Source organism: Tursiops truncatus, chromosome 11 (assembly GCF_011762595.2).
Source record: "Tursiops truncatus isolate mTurTru1 chromosome 11, mTurTru1.mat.Y, whole genome shotgun sequence".
Taxonomy (NCBI): Eukaryota; Metazoa; Chordata; class Mammalia; order Artiodactyla; family Delphinidae; genus Tursiops; species Tursiops truncatus.
The window spans coordinates 8,647,250-8,661,547 of NC_047044.1; the positions used below are offsets into that span (position 1 = coordinate 8,647,250).

The 14,298-nt window shown below is 51.0% G+C and overlaps 1 protein-coding gene across 4 annotated transcripts in view; it reads right to left on the reverse strand.

Annotated features, from left to right (window-relative positions):
* Positions 1-3,651: 3,651 nt before the first annotated feature.
* GRAP2 (GRB2 related adaptor protein 2) overlaps positions 3,652-14,298 on the reverse strand; it is a 62,874-nt gene continuing 52,227 nt past the window's right edge. For 2 of the 4 annotated variants that reach the window (XM_033866004.2, XM_033866007.2), the window contains exons 4-8: positions 13,357-13,476; positions 9,718-9,886; positions 7,685-7,876; positions 6,430-6,552; positions 3,652-5,798 (exon numbers count right to left, since the gene is read on the reverse strand). In XM_033866004.2, the coding sequence (XP_033721895.1) occupies positions 5,616-5,798; positions 6,430-6,552; positions 7,685-7,876; positions 9,718-9,886; positions 13,357-13,476 (787 nt within the window). In that variant the 3' untranslated portion in view covers positions 3,652-5,615. Of the gene's footprint in view, positions 5,887-6,429; positions 6,553-7,684; positions 7,877-9,717; positions 9,887-13,356; positions 13,477-14,298 lie in introns of all 4 variants that reach the window. The other 2 variants (XM_033866006.2, XM_033866005.2) reach the window with 2 other exon arrangements.

The window sequence follows — 14,298 nt, forward strand, 5'->3', positions numbered from 1 at the left end:
AAGGATGCTACAGGACACAGAGGAGGGGCATCTGCATCAGCCATGAATTTGGCGTGACTTCCCGGCACAGAACTGGAGCCCTGAGCTAAGTACTGTAAAGGGATTAGCAGTTGTCTGCATCCATACTGCCCAATAAGGGAGCCACTTCTGGCTATGTAACTCACCTGCACTAGACACACTGCACGTGTGGCCAGAGGCCACCACGTTGGACAGAGCAAACAGAGACTTTTCCATCATCATTGCAGAAAGTCCTATTGGACAGCACTGGTCTAGACCAAAAACTGGGAGAAAGACACTCCAGGCAGAAGGAACAGGGTGGGAAGACTCAGAGGTCTGAGACAACGTGACTCATTCTGGGGAGGGATGGAAATTTCGGCTGAACAAACAGGCAGCAGTCAGATCACAAAATGTCTTTAGTGTGAAGCTAAGGAGGTTAAACTCTAGCCTGAAAGCCATGGGGAGGCCCTGAAGGCTTTAACAGAAGCCTGATGTCATCAGCTTTGCATATTCATAAGCTCTCTTTGGCAGTCTGGATTGAGGGGACCAGCCAGGAGTCAGGGAGGCCAGTTCTGAGACCATGGCAATCACCTGGGAGGGAAGAGAGGGAAGTTTTAAATGAGACAATGACTGTGGCACAGGTGCGGAGACAGGGCAGCGTCCGACAGATGGAAAGGACCCAATGGCTGACTGTGTGTGGCCCCTAGGCGTGCTTTGTAAGTATTTGTTGATTTAATGAATGAATTATAACCAAGCCCAGACTGTACAACTTGGGTGCACATCCCCTGGGACCCTATTGCACAATTGAAGAGGTACAGGGGCATTCTTTTCAGCTGAAAGAAAAAGGGGCAATAGGGAGAGAGACAGAAAAGAGAGATGACGGGGCAGGTGGCATCCCTATCCCGTCTGATGCAGAGAGGGCTCCGGTGAGAAGGGAACAAGCTGTGAGGGACCCTGGACCCAAGCAGTGCCTCTCTGGGGCCCAGGGACAAGAGCTACTCAGAGTTGGGCACAGGCTATTCTCCCCCCACACCGCTTGCCACAAGGACTGTGGAGCAGATTCGGTTTCCTGAAGGATTGGCCCGTTTCACCGGCAGACAGATGCAATGCACAGGGCATCTGCAGCATCAGGGGAGACGCTGTCAGCGGAGGGTGTCCTGGGCAATCGAACCTGGCCAGAGAAGGAGACACAAGCAGACTGGTGCTTAAACACATGAGAGACACCAGCCTCTGTCTCTTGGGCTTCCAGAAGTAACTGGAGATTTTGAGGGCAGATGGCTAAGAGCTGCTATAACTTGGGCATCAACGTTAATATCACCTTGTTTGTACCTATGGGTCTGTAAGGCCTGGGACATTTGGGTTACAGAATGAATGATAAGTAAGATGAGGCAGTTCTCACTTGTTCATTCATTAAACAAATATTTATCAAACCTGGGTGTGCCATGAATCGTGCTAGATGCTGGGTGTACAATGGTTTACAAAACAGAGACAATGCTGTCGCCAGGGGGCTTACCATCTAGTAGTCATAGTAATCAGTCTGGCACCATCATCTGTAGATGTGCTATTCAGGAAGAGTACTGGGAACCGCGAGATAGTCTAACGGGAAGGATTAGTATTATTATTTTTTGGCTGCAGCACGTGGTTTGGGGGAATCTTAGTTCCCCGACCAGGGATTGAACCCAGGCCCTCGGCAGTGAAAGCACAGAGTCCTAACCACTGGACCACCAGGGAAATCCTGGGAAGGATTATTTTAGATTAGAGGTCAGGAAAGGACAATCTGAGAAAGTGATATTTAAACCAAGACCTGGAGATGTATAGGAGTGAACCAGGTGAAGAACAGGGATGTGCATTCCAGGTAGAGGGAACAGCAGGTGTGAAAGGTATGGGGACAAATCCTTTGTCATCTGGAGACTGAAAGAAGGCCAGTGGGTCAGGGGCATGAAAGCAAGGAGGAGAGAGGAAGCAGAGGAGGCTGGGGAGGGAGGGGCCACACCTCACAGGGCCACATTAGGACTTTGGATTTTAAACCTAAGTGCAGTGGGCAGGGGAGTGGTGCCTTCAGATTCACATTGGAGAATGTGTGGAGAATGGATTGGGGACAAGAGGGCGTGCAGGAAGAGAAGGGTGGAGGGGAATTCAGCTGCTAAGGGAGAGATGATGGTGGCATGGCTGTGGTTATAGAAAGAAATGGAGGAGTCTAAGGAGTATTTAAGAGAAGAATTGAGATGACCGGCTTTTCTTAGGTTCTTGCCTTGGTATAGACAGGCCAACTTTAGACAAAGCAAACAGCAAATATTTTGAGCACGCCAGTCTGTCCCACACGTGGCCTGTTTTGCTTTACGTTACCCGAGATCTGATGACGTCACAGGGCTATTTCCCCCCCCATAGCCTCCAAGCAGGATCACAGCTGATGGGAGTTTAAGGGTTTCCTGAGAAAGCTTTCACCACTTCTGTAACCTCTGCTCGTGTTTACAATAATTACTGTTAGGAAATCCCTGTCTGTATTTCATCCGAATGCCTCTTGCCCTAAAGTTTCTTGATTTGAGATGGAGATGAAGATGCTAAAATAAGAAGTCTGGGCTGCCAGACGCAAATGATGTTATGACAGCTCTGAATCATGCCTGTCTATCCCACGGCCAAAGTGACTTACTTGTTAGCAACAGAGAAAAACGCCTAAATACCCCTAGAAGAGAGATTCAATTAGAGTTTCGTAGACAGTTAGCTCACTGCCAAGTTCTTTGCACTTGCTACTCAAGTGTGGTCTGTGGACCCAGCGACAACGCCTCAGAGCTTGACAGGCTTGCAGGACTGAACCAGACTCCGCATTTGAACACACTCCCCAGGCAATTCACAGACAGGTTCATTTCGAGAAAAGCGCTGCCTCAGGTCACCCTAGGGCCATCTAAAAGTGGGTGGGCAGTGGCAGGTACAAGATAGTTGAAATGCTGCGAGCCTCAGCAAGCGGTTAGGGAGACCGAAATGGTCCAACAGGAACCAGATTTTCTCTGGAAGTTCCAGGTGGCCCCCAAGTCACGCAGAGTGATTCATTCAACCGAATTCAGAGACCATGTGTTGTTTCCTGGTTGTGTGGTTGTGAGAGGCCCTGGGGGGACCCGCCCCTGGTGCTGAAATCCCCTTGGGTGGAGGGCAACTTCCCCTGGGCAGCACCAGAGGCCAAGGAGGGTCAGCCTCCCCTGCCCCGACAGTGCGGACAGCGCGGTCCTTGTCCTCTTAGTCTGGTCCCCGAGGGCCCTTGTTCACTGCGGGTGGTTAGGATGACTCTCAGTTCCTTCTGGATTGAGCCTCCAGATGAGCAGGGACGAGGCTGTTTGAGCACCTCAATTAAAAGCTCTGGTGGAACAGAAAGTCCAGATCCAGGGGCTCTGCGAGCTTTGCCCACACTGCGTGGTCAGCTTCTCCAGGCCAGTGACCCCCACCCTCCTCCAGAGAGGCGTGTGACACAGACCCAGACCCAGCCCAGCAGAACAAAGGCACTTGTTTTATTACTGCTTTCTTGAGGAGTGTTTCAAGGCACAAAACCCAGGCCAGAACCCAGTCGTTTCCCTCTGTCTTCCCTGGGGCTGGTCCTCCCACAGAATCAGACAAATGGACCAAGTTCGTGGACCGCTGAAAGCATACGGTTTGTAAATACTGTAAAATCAAACATTACTTTGGCTTTTATTTACTGTAACCTGTTCACATCACCCAGCACCGAAACAGCTTATCCGGGCTCCTTGGCCTTTGTTCTTTTGCCTTGGTTCCTGCAGTGTCTCCTCTGTCCAGGTTCGTCCTGCCCACCAGCCTCTGTCCCTCCTGCCCGTGCCTCATCTGCCCCCAACTTGTCACTCCAGTGTCTTCCTCACCTGTCCCACTTCACCTCCTGTCCCTCTTCCTCCCTTCAGCCTCTCACGCTGCTCCTGGATCTTTTGAAATGTCTCCGTTCCCTTCTACCTCCTGCGCTTTCACTTCCAGAGACCCCTCCTCACTCGCTGGACTCCCCCTGCCTCTCAGGCTATTTTCTCTTCCCTCCCAAGACCCACCACAGAGTCTTTTCTTTTTCTCTTTTTCTCTAAAGGCGACATGGGGATCAGAGAATGGCAGATTTCAGAGCCAACAGGCCATAGCCTACGTTACACTGACAGTTACTTCTGAGTCAGAAACCCTTTCTTCCTACGTCACCTTGGTTGATGGCTGCCCCGTCCCTCCTCAGAGAAGGAAGGGCTGGGAAGAAGAGGAAGCAACAGGTCCCCACCCACCCCGGAGCTCCTTCACCAGCACTTCCGCCTGAGCCCTTTCCTTCTGGTCTCCGTATACCCGCCCACCACCCCTCCTATACGCCCTCGGGGCGGACACGTTTGTTCTGGCTCCCCTACGACACTGAGCTTCCTTCTCCAGTGTCCCTGCTCCCCAGCCAGGCTGATCTGTGCTTCCCGCGCCCAGGCTGAGCCCTGGGAGACACGAGTCTATTTTGAGGTGAAGGAGAGACAGTGGCCGTGGGGTTCCTTCCCAGGTGCAGCTTGTGGGGCGGGGAGGCGCCAGCGGTGGCCCAACAGTCGGAGGGAACAGGAAGCTCTCTCCAAGCCAGCTGCCACCCAGGGTCATGGCCAATCAGTCAATTGACCAGTCGCTGAACAGTGCTCTTGAGGAGTGGGCTTCTCTCTGTGTTGCTGGGCAAAGCATCTTCAAAACACAGGAAACCAAGAGGGAAAACAAATAGAGCCCTGAAGAGACACCCCTGTAACCATAAAACAGTGGCTCTGAAATCTGCCATTCTCAGCCGGGGCTTCTCCGGGCGCTTTACAGAGTCTAGGATGCTGCGTTCTTGGTTGCTGGGGAAACAGATGTTACACCCAAGTAAGCCAGTGGGGGATTTGTGAAAAACCCCTCCTCGGTTCTCACAGGGCCTCCATTTCTCCACCGCAGCCACACGGAAGAGAATTCGTTGGGGAACGTTCGCTTGAGGGAGAGGAAGGTCTCAGGTGAGCATCTGCCAGGGGACTAGTCTTGCCCAGGCCCCGGGACGCCCCCTGCTCCAGCCCTCCCCTCCCATCCCCTCCTGCTCCCAGCTCAGAGCGGCGCCTTCGTCCTCCACCCAGCAGTGCCCACCCCGTGGGGAGAGGGGGGCAGCAGCCCCGCACACCCTCGGAGGGGGCGGGGAGCCAGACATGCAGGTAAAGGAGGACATGCCCCGCCAAGTCCAACCCCACCCTGCTTTTCTGCGTCCAGCACCAGGTGTGGATCCCGCTTAGGTCCTCTCAGTCAGAATTCCCAAGACGAGGAGGAAGCTGTGCCGGCCTAAGGGCAGGAGGCATGTCGGTGTCATTTCCCTGCCTCCCACTTCCCAGCGCCCCCCCTGCCTTCTGCACACCCGCTGAGGGGAGCAGAAAGATAAGTATGAATAGAATTCTCCACCTGAGCTCCTTTCATATCAACTAAGTAACCAACAAACTTGCCAATAAATTACTATTATAAGTGTGTAGATACGTAGGCATATATACGTGTGTGCATATGTACATATACACGCGTATATATATGTGTGTGTACTTCCAGAGTTTCTTCCTTGTTCCATCACTTGCAGGCAGCTTCAGACCAAAGCTTCCGAGCCCTCCAGAAGGGCCTCACCGGGTCATGGGTGCCACGTAGTTGGCAGGGAAGAGGCCCAGCTTGTTGTGCAGGCGGCCAGTCCACCAGGATGGGTTGGAGCTGTCCAGGACCTCAACCACCTCTCCGCAGTGGAATCCCAGCTCATCATCTTCGAGAGCCTCGAAGTCGTACAGCGCCCGGGCCCACCGCACTCGCTGCTGGGGGAAAGCACAGAGAGGCCCTGCTGAGCTGGGCCGGCAGAGCTGCCTTCTGAGCCACGGGCACACGGAGGAGGATCTGCGGGCCCTGGTACCAAGACAAAGCTCTCTGTGAGCTGCCTGCCCTGAAGGCTGACGGATGGCTCTCCAGAGACATTTCAAACCCCACTGCAACTGAAAGCAGACCCGGATGCACAGCTCTGAGCAACTGAGATGTCACTCTCCAAGGCTCCAAGAGGATCCTTGAGAACTACTCTCTCTACATGAATAGGTGTTCTTTTTATTTTCTTCGAGTGACAAACAGAACGCAGTGTGCCCAGACTAACAGCCCTCGATGCCAGCGCAACGGATCTCCCTCTGCTAGAATTGCAGTCAGGAAATGTGAGGGTCGGGCAAGGCCCGACAGCCAAACTGAGAACAGCAGGCTGGATGGCGCCAGCTGGGATCAGCTCTACGGGGAACTCCTGCCCCACCGTCACTCGCTGGGTTCCCACCACCTCTGTGTGCAGTTTGACACACAGTCTCTCGTGGAGAGAGACTGGTCTCTCCCGGTCTCTCGCGGAGGACCAACCGTTTCTCTACTTGGCCCCTTGGCCTCCTCCACTGAGCCCAGAGAGGGAAGTTCACATACCCCGGCTGCTTGGAGTTGCACGGGGTCTGTGTGTCTCCGTTGCATGAGGGCGGCATTCATTTCGCTGCTGTTGCCCATGCCACAGTGCCCGTCGTTTATGTCCAGGCTGCCTCCACGGCGTTCCTAGAAACAGATGTGACAGAACAGCCGTGACCACATCGCCGGAAGCATCCCTCACAGGCTCCCCCAGCACCTTGCTCTGATGACATGGACACAGCCAGTGCAGACCTTACATTGTGAAGATGATGCCAGCTTTCATTCATTCAACCAAGGAATATTTATCTGGCACCTACCATGGGTCTAGTACTGTCTTAAGCATGGGGATACGTAGCTGGAAAGAGGAGGCCCCTGTCTTCATGGAACATCGGTTTAGAGGGGGAACCACACACATTTAAGTGATGAGTGAGCATAGAGAAGACTGAATAACTTGGCCTGGGTGATCAGGGAGCAGATGATGCTTGAACTCCAGCTTAAAGAGGAGTAGAACTGACTAAGAGAGGGCATTTCAGGCAGGGGGGACAGCATATAAAAAGCCTCAAAGGCATGAGAGAAAACGCAGTGAAAAATTCTGGGAACTAAAGGTAGTGCAGCGTTGCCAGAGGTATGTTCACGTGGCGTGGTAGCAGGGGATGGTGCTGGGGAGACGGACAGGGGCAGCTCACAGAGGACTTTGCATGCCCTGCTGCGGACTTCAGGGATGATGCTATCTGGCTGTGTTGTCACTCTGGGCAAGCCACGTAAAACCCCATCTGGAACAAGGCGGGGGATAGATAAATAAATAAGCAAGGATCCATTTCTGGTGTTAATCAGTTTTTCTTGTAGATCTTGACAGCCAGATGGGTTAAAGGGCACGAAAAGATTTGGAATTGTGCCGATAGGAAAATGAAACAATTGTTCACTGTGTCCTCAGGGTGAGAGAGAGAGTGTGTGTGTGTTTTCAAGCAGGGAGCCATTTAATTCACAGAGACTTCTTCACCAAGAGCGGTTTCCATATTTCTGCCACCTGGGGGCCCAGGATCTTCTGTATAGGCCCAGTGAGAGCTGATGGGGCCTGGCCTGGACTGGGACGTTCCTCCCCACCCGACAGTCCTGGACCCAAAACAGGTCCCCAGCATTTATTTGCTTTGGTTGTTTCCAGCACCGTGGGGAGTTTTCATACACTGAGTGGCAGTGGGGACAAAGTGACTGAAGCCTGGGGGGGAGAGCAGATCCTTCTCCCCAGCTCACTGTGCCCCACTGCATTCTTTCCAGATACCTGATGAAAAGGCTGCTGCTGCTGCAGGTACCGCTGCTGTGGTGGCAGTGGTGCGGGGGGATACTGCGAGGGAGGGGGCGGGGGGTGATCCGACAGCTTCCGGTTCATCGAAGGCCGGATTTCTTCTCCCGCAGTCCCACTCAGGGGTGGGCCTCCCTGGGACCTCCGGTCCAGGCTGTTGCCCCGCTGACCCTGGGAGAGAACAGAGGTGATGCGGATCCATCCTCCTCACGCATCTCCTGGTCCTACCCCACTCTTCTGGCAGCTGTTCCCAGACTTAGCTCATGCCACCTCCAAGAAACAGCCGAGGGGGTGAGGGCAGCTTAAGGAGAATCAATGGTTCAGACCATTACGTTTTCAAAGCGGCCGCTGCATTCTCAGATTCTCCCAGTTTGGGGAGTTTGGGTCTCCGGTTCACAGACTTTCCACGTGGTACCCAACTAGCCCCTTCCTAGTGGGCTTGTTTTTCTCTGTGTAATCATGCTTAAATGTCCCATTTTACCGACACAGTGCCACCCCTCCTTATCGCATGTTGCCACACTGCTGGACATCCTACCCTCCAGATAAGCTCTGCTATTGACTTTGCATGATTTTGAACTGTCATTTATAGCCTGATGATGGAGACCCAAACAGCAACGCTCTTGCAGCACCATGGAAACCAGGCCTGCTGCTGGGCACGTTGGGAAGAAACAAGATCTTTCTCCTGAATGCTACCACAACCTCGTGACTCAGAGACAATTCCTTGTTATCTTTATCTAACAAACAATTACACAGGGCCCTTGGCTTAGTATATGCCAGGCACTGCGCTAAGCACTTTGCAAAATGAGCTCATTAAATCCAGTTTAATGCATTTTTATATTTCCTCTTTCACCTGTGTGTGCACATCCTAATAAATGAATACCTCTGTCCATTTCCTGGTTAAAAGAATTTACAAGGTGGGGGTTTAACCTTTGCTTATCTTTCTAAATTTCTCTCTGCATTTGGGAACACTCTTTCCTCCTTTGATTGTAACTTCTCAGGCTTAAAATCAACCCATTACTTGCAAGGGATGGTTTTCTTTACTTCCCTGAAGCACATGTTGCTTTGAAAGTCTCAATGTCTTTTCAAATAACCTGTCGCTGGGATTTCAACTCTTTTAGTCAATGCTTGTTTCTGTAATACCCATCTCCTATAACCATGTTATTTCCTTTGAAACATGTTGCATAGATTGTGTGTGTGTGAATTTACTTATGGAGGCTAGTTAACATTTCCTTAGTGCCGACTATGGACCAGACCCTGTGGCAAGGCCTGTAATGATGTCTCATTTATCCTCACAACAGCCCAATGAGGGAGGCATTATAGTCTCTCCATTCGATGGATGAGAAAAACCGATACTCAGAAAGTTTTCTTCTCTTGCAATGAAATCAGGTTTTAAAGAAAGCCAGGTCTGTCGGATGCATCTTCTTTAAAACAATACTTCATATCCCAAACTGTTCCAAGAGCAAGAATCCCACCTCCAGTTTTCTCCTCCAGTGCCCCCTGCTTCTACCCTCCCCCATCCCCAAATTCGGCCACAAAGCTCTACCTGCTGCATTAGTCCTGGACTCTAGGCTCTAATATCCCCATGTATAGTGCCCCCCCATCCTCCCCACACCTTCATCCTTGGGCGGCTCCTGAGCTAGGCTGAAAACTGTGACATAGTAACATCTGTGAATAACAAAATAAGAGCGTAATAAGAGCCCACGTGTACCGAGTGCCTGTGGCGTGATTAGGAATGATGCAAGGAGTGGGGCTACATGATCTTCTCTAACCTTCACACCATCCTATGAGGTAGCTGTCACTATTATCTCAATTTTAATGGATGAGGAAACTGAGGATTAGAGAACTTTCCGAAGTCACATACCTAGGAAGTGCTAAGCTAGGATTTAAACTGAGATCTCTGCCTTTCAGAATACACAGGGACCTCCCCATCAGATGCATGGTCTTGGTGGTTCGTGTAGGACCCGAGCTGCCCAGAATCTCTGGACTGGGGCCAATGGGGACCTGCAGCATACCTGTTCCTCCCGGGTCCTATCCCTCAGAAAGATCTGCTTCTGTTTGGAGATGGAAGTCGTCCTGTAGTAGTCCACCAGCTTGTTGAGGGATGGAAACTTCTCTGTCCACAGGAAGTAATTACCCTTGTTGTCTTTCATGACTTTGAAGTGCTGAACATCACCCTCATGCCTAGGGATCAAGGCAAATCCAAATTGTCTATTACATGGTGACCATGTCCTTGCCTCCAGGGCTGACTGTATCCAGGGATGCTGGGGTTCTGTTTGGGCAGGGAGCAGAGGTATGGGTGGCTGGCCCATTCCTGGGCAGGTGGGCTGGCCCAGGCAAACTCTGGGGGGAGATCTGTGGGAGGGACGGCTCCGGACACAGGCTGAGCTAGAGGGGATTTTTTTTTTTTTTTTTTTTAACATGAGGAGAAGGTAATCTTTCTTCTGACACTGGAACTGACCTTTTATAAGAAAAAAATGTGCCCAGTGCTTTAAAGACTACAAGATCAAGGACTTTTTTTTTTACAATGTTTATTTGAAACATGGCAACACCTAAGAACTTACCAGGCTAAGGACTCTGCCAAGATTCAGAGGAGAGGAGTTTTTCAAGCCCTCATTACCTGTCTGTTAACAGAAAATAGTTTGAACCAGCTCCTTTAAGCCCATAAACTACCCTGAGAAATCTGCCACGCTTTGTTCTCTACATAATGGGTATCTCTTGGTCTTGTTTTGCATAAATAAGGTTACAAAGTATTTTGAGCTTTTGGGAAAAAATGTGCTGAGCCTCAAAGAGGTGGAGGGGCCTTGTCAAGGTCACTGTGAGTGAGTGGCAGAGCTGAGACAAGGACCCGGGGTCTCTGATTCCAGTCTAATGAGCTGGGCCTGTCACACCATGCACACGTGTTTTTTATTACTGTCATTTTTTCATGCTAACTTCTTTTAGATCCGCACCTTTGACACCAGCTGGACTCACAAGTGGTGGAGCATGCTTGTACCAGGGATGGAGAAATTGGATTTTATTCATTGGAAAGAGGGGACTGGGCCTTTACTAATAGCTCCAGCCTTTTTCCATCACCAAGTCATCCTTGTTGGGATGTCAAGTGTTTTTTTTGGTCAAATGGATACATATTTATGTCTAAAAATAAACTGGCATTAATGATACCAGTTGCCTGACGGCAGAAGAAAGGTCACAAACTTAAAGCATGTTGAAGAGTAAAGATACCTCGTTCTTAGGGATGGATTTCGTGGTCCGTGTTCAGAGGGGACAGGAATTCTTTTTTAAAAAATTTACTTATTTAATTAATTAATTTATTTATTTTTGGCTGCATTGGGTTTTTGTTGCTGAGTGCAGACTCTCTCTAGTTGCAGCAAGCGGGGGCTACTCTTCGTTGCAGTGTGTGGGCTTCTCATTGCCGTGGCTTCTCTTGTTGCAGAGCACAGGTTCTAAGCCTGCAGGCCTCAGTAGTTGTGGCTCACGGGCTCTAGAGCACAGGCTCAGTAGTTGTGGCGCACGGGCTTAGTTGCTCCGCGGCATGTGGGATCTTCCCGGACCAGGGCTCGACCTGTGTCCCCTGCACTGGCAGGCAGATTCTTAACCACTGTGCCACCAGGGAAGCCAGGAGACAGGAATTCTGATCTTCCTTCTCATCTTTTGTGTGGGTCTCTGCTCATAGCCAGGTGAACCCATGCAGTGACCTCTGCTTAACCACCTTGGGGGTCGTAGCCAACACTTTGGCAATCATTGCTTGCTCTTCCCCTTTTGGCTGTGGTCACTCACATATGCTTTCTTCAGGGCAACAACACCACATGGCTCAACTCACAGCCATCACTCCCCACATCGGGGTGAGGAGGAGGAAATATGCTTGTGAAACAATTATTCATCCACCACCTCTTAGTCAAAGAACTCAGAATGAGAAACATTAACCCTTTCACTCCCATGTGCTGAGAGGATGGATGTCAGGGCTGTAGTGGGTCCTCTGGGTGCTCGAGAGAGAGTGGCTGGACCACTGTCTCGAGTTCCGAGAGGGGCAGAGAAAGGGTGTAATTCAGGACTCCAGACTCTAAAGTCTAGTATTTCAGACCCCTAACAACTGCTAAGTGATAGAACTACAATTAGCTCTTAATTATCTGTGCCCATGACAGAAAGCAGACGTATAAATAAATAAAAATGATTCTGCTTTGGAATACATTATACTACATTTCTGCAGAAGAGGTAATACTGATTACAGTAATAATCACCATCACGAGAAGCTGCATGGCCTCAACGGCAGGGGAAGACTGTAGCAGGCGTCAAGGCTGATCATTTTTTGTAGAATTCAATTTAATCAAGGAACTAGAAACCCTAATTCCTCACTGAAAAAGCCAGACTCAGCAACGTCACGCAAACCAAAGGCACCAAGAAACGCCTTTCAGTCGAACAATTTGCTTGGTCTTGCCTCAAATTGTGGCCCTTAAGAAATAGGGTTGACTTGCAAGATTTATTAATAGAGCAAAATCTCATTAATTAAGACCTAACAAGTTTAGAATTTGTGATACATCAATATTGGCCTGAGCTAAAATTTACCATCACCCAAGATGTGAAAAAGGAAGCTTTAGTTAAGGGAAATGAAGAGTTTAAGTCAGCCTGCAAGGGCAATGCTTAGGAGACCAAGCTATTGAGCACGTTGGGGGCACAAATGCATACAAATGGTTGACCCATTATTTTTAAGTCCTTCCTACTTATTCCTTACAGGACATTTTCTTTCTAAATAGTAAAGTGGCCTCCGTTTATTACCCGAGATCGGATTTATGAACTTAAAGCTGCACGCCTTTCAGATTATATTGCGGAATCCAGACAGCGCTTCTGGTCAGGTAACTTGACAGTGAGGTTTCCCCGTACAGGTTGTCGCGCCAACCCCTGTACTGCTATCACCATAATTCTTGCACTTTCACATGTGGTCATCAAGTCTGATGTGTGACTTGAGATCCCCAACACGCTGACCACATGCTGTGTGTTCAGACTTGGGGCTTCTGCGTGTGGGGCTGTGTCGTGTTAAAGGGAGTCACTTCCTCCCGGGGGTACTGCACATTAACGAGACTTTGCTGTCACGGTCCCCCCAGCCCAGGACTCCTGGGCTCTGCTCTGTTCCTGTCAGTTTTGCTGCATTACGGGGCGTGGAGGTAGCCTTTCGTTTCGTGCAGCCACTTACAACTACAGATGTGTCCTACGGCGGTGACTTGGGTTTTGATTTTTCTCCACCCTTCTTCAAACAAGCATCAGTAGTAAAAGAAAACGTTAAGATCGCAACCCCAAGGCGGATGTGGACAGTTGGGAATTCTCTTTTCCTCCTCCATTCCCACGCCTTCCACAGATACTCACCCAGCACCTACTGGGTACAGGGTGCTGTGAAAGCCACAGAGACGAAGTTGATACAAATCCTCTCTCCCCAGAAGCACCTGGGCTGGAGGGGGAGGCAGATGAACGCACATGTAATTTGGGCCACAAACTAAGGAGTTGTGTACGTGTGTTATGGAAAGAAAATGCACAGCATCACAGTTGATAAGATGCCTGGGCCCCTTGGCCGCCATGCTCCTGAGGAATAGGTCATGTTCAAGAGGTCACCTTGCTGCTTTAATGCTTTAGTAGGTCAGGGAGGAGTCAGGGACAGCCGGTACCTGACAGATATGGAGAAGTCCCCTGGGGAGCTCTGGCTGGCCCGGATGATGAAGCAACCAACCTCCTTGCCCATCAGCAAGCTCTCTGCCTGGTGTCGTGAGAGGCCTTCGTGAAACCATCTATCAGGTGAGATAAAAGCAGAGGATCTTGGTGAGACGCCAGAGTGACGGTAGGGGTGAGGGTAGGGAGGGAAGGAAGTAGGGGAGAGATGACCCAAAGGGAGAGAGGCTGGGGACTGCTCAGCAGAGAGCAGACAGAGACCAAAGAGGGGCCAGGTGCTTTTGAAACTAAACAAACGCTCCAGCAGTTTACAGGCGAGGCAAGTGGGTGCTCCCCTTGAGGCACCTCCTGTCCCGTTCCCCCAGGAGAAGTCTCTCTCCTGCTTGGAAATCCTGAATCATGGAAATGTGCCACTGCACCAAACGGGACAGCGTGGGAGTCACTCACTGTGGGGAGTGGCTTCCTGCAGGCAGCTGTGACAGGGATGTCTCTAGAAAAGAACTGCAGGGACAGGGACCCCTTGGGGCACTGGAGGCAATGGGCAGGGCCTTGGGTGCCAGCTCCGGGCTGAGACCTTGGTGGCCGGGAAAGAGGGTCACAGCCCAGGGCCCCTGGGTGGCGTGGGGCGGGAGCGGCTGTGCTCCCTGCCTGGCAGAGGCTGCAGGGCACCCAGGGAGGCCCGCACACACGCTTGGAAATAAGCAAGGCTGGTAGCAGCCAGAGAGAGGCATCTACACAGCCAGCTCCTGGGCCCTCCCCAAAAACCAGGCTGGAAAATAATCTTTACCCTGGAAAAGAAGAAACCAAGGAGAAACTGCTCTTTCAGGCTGGCAGCCTTTGGAAGCATTGCTGCAGGGGTTACAGCGTATATGAAAAAGGCCAAACTCTTGCACAGGGGCAAGTCAAACAGTGGCTACAGCCACGGGGCAGGAGGCCAGAAA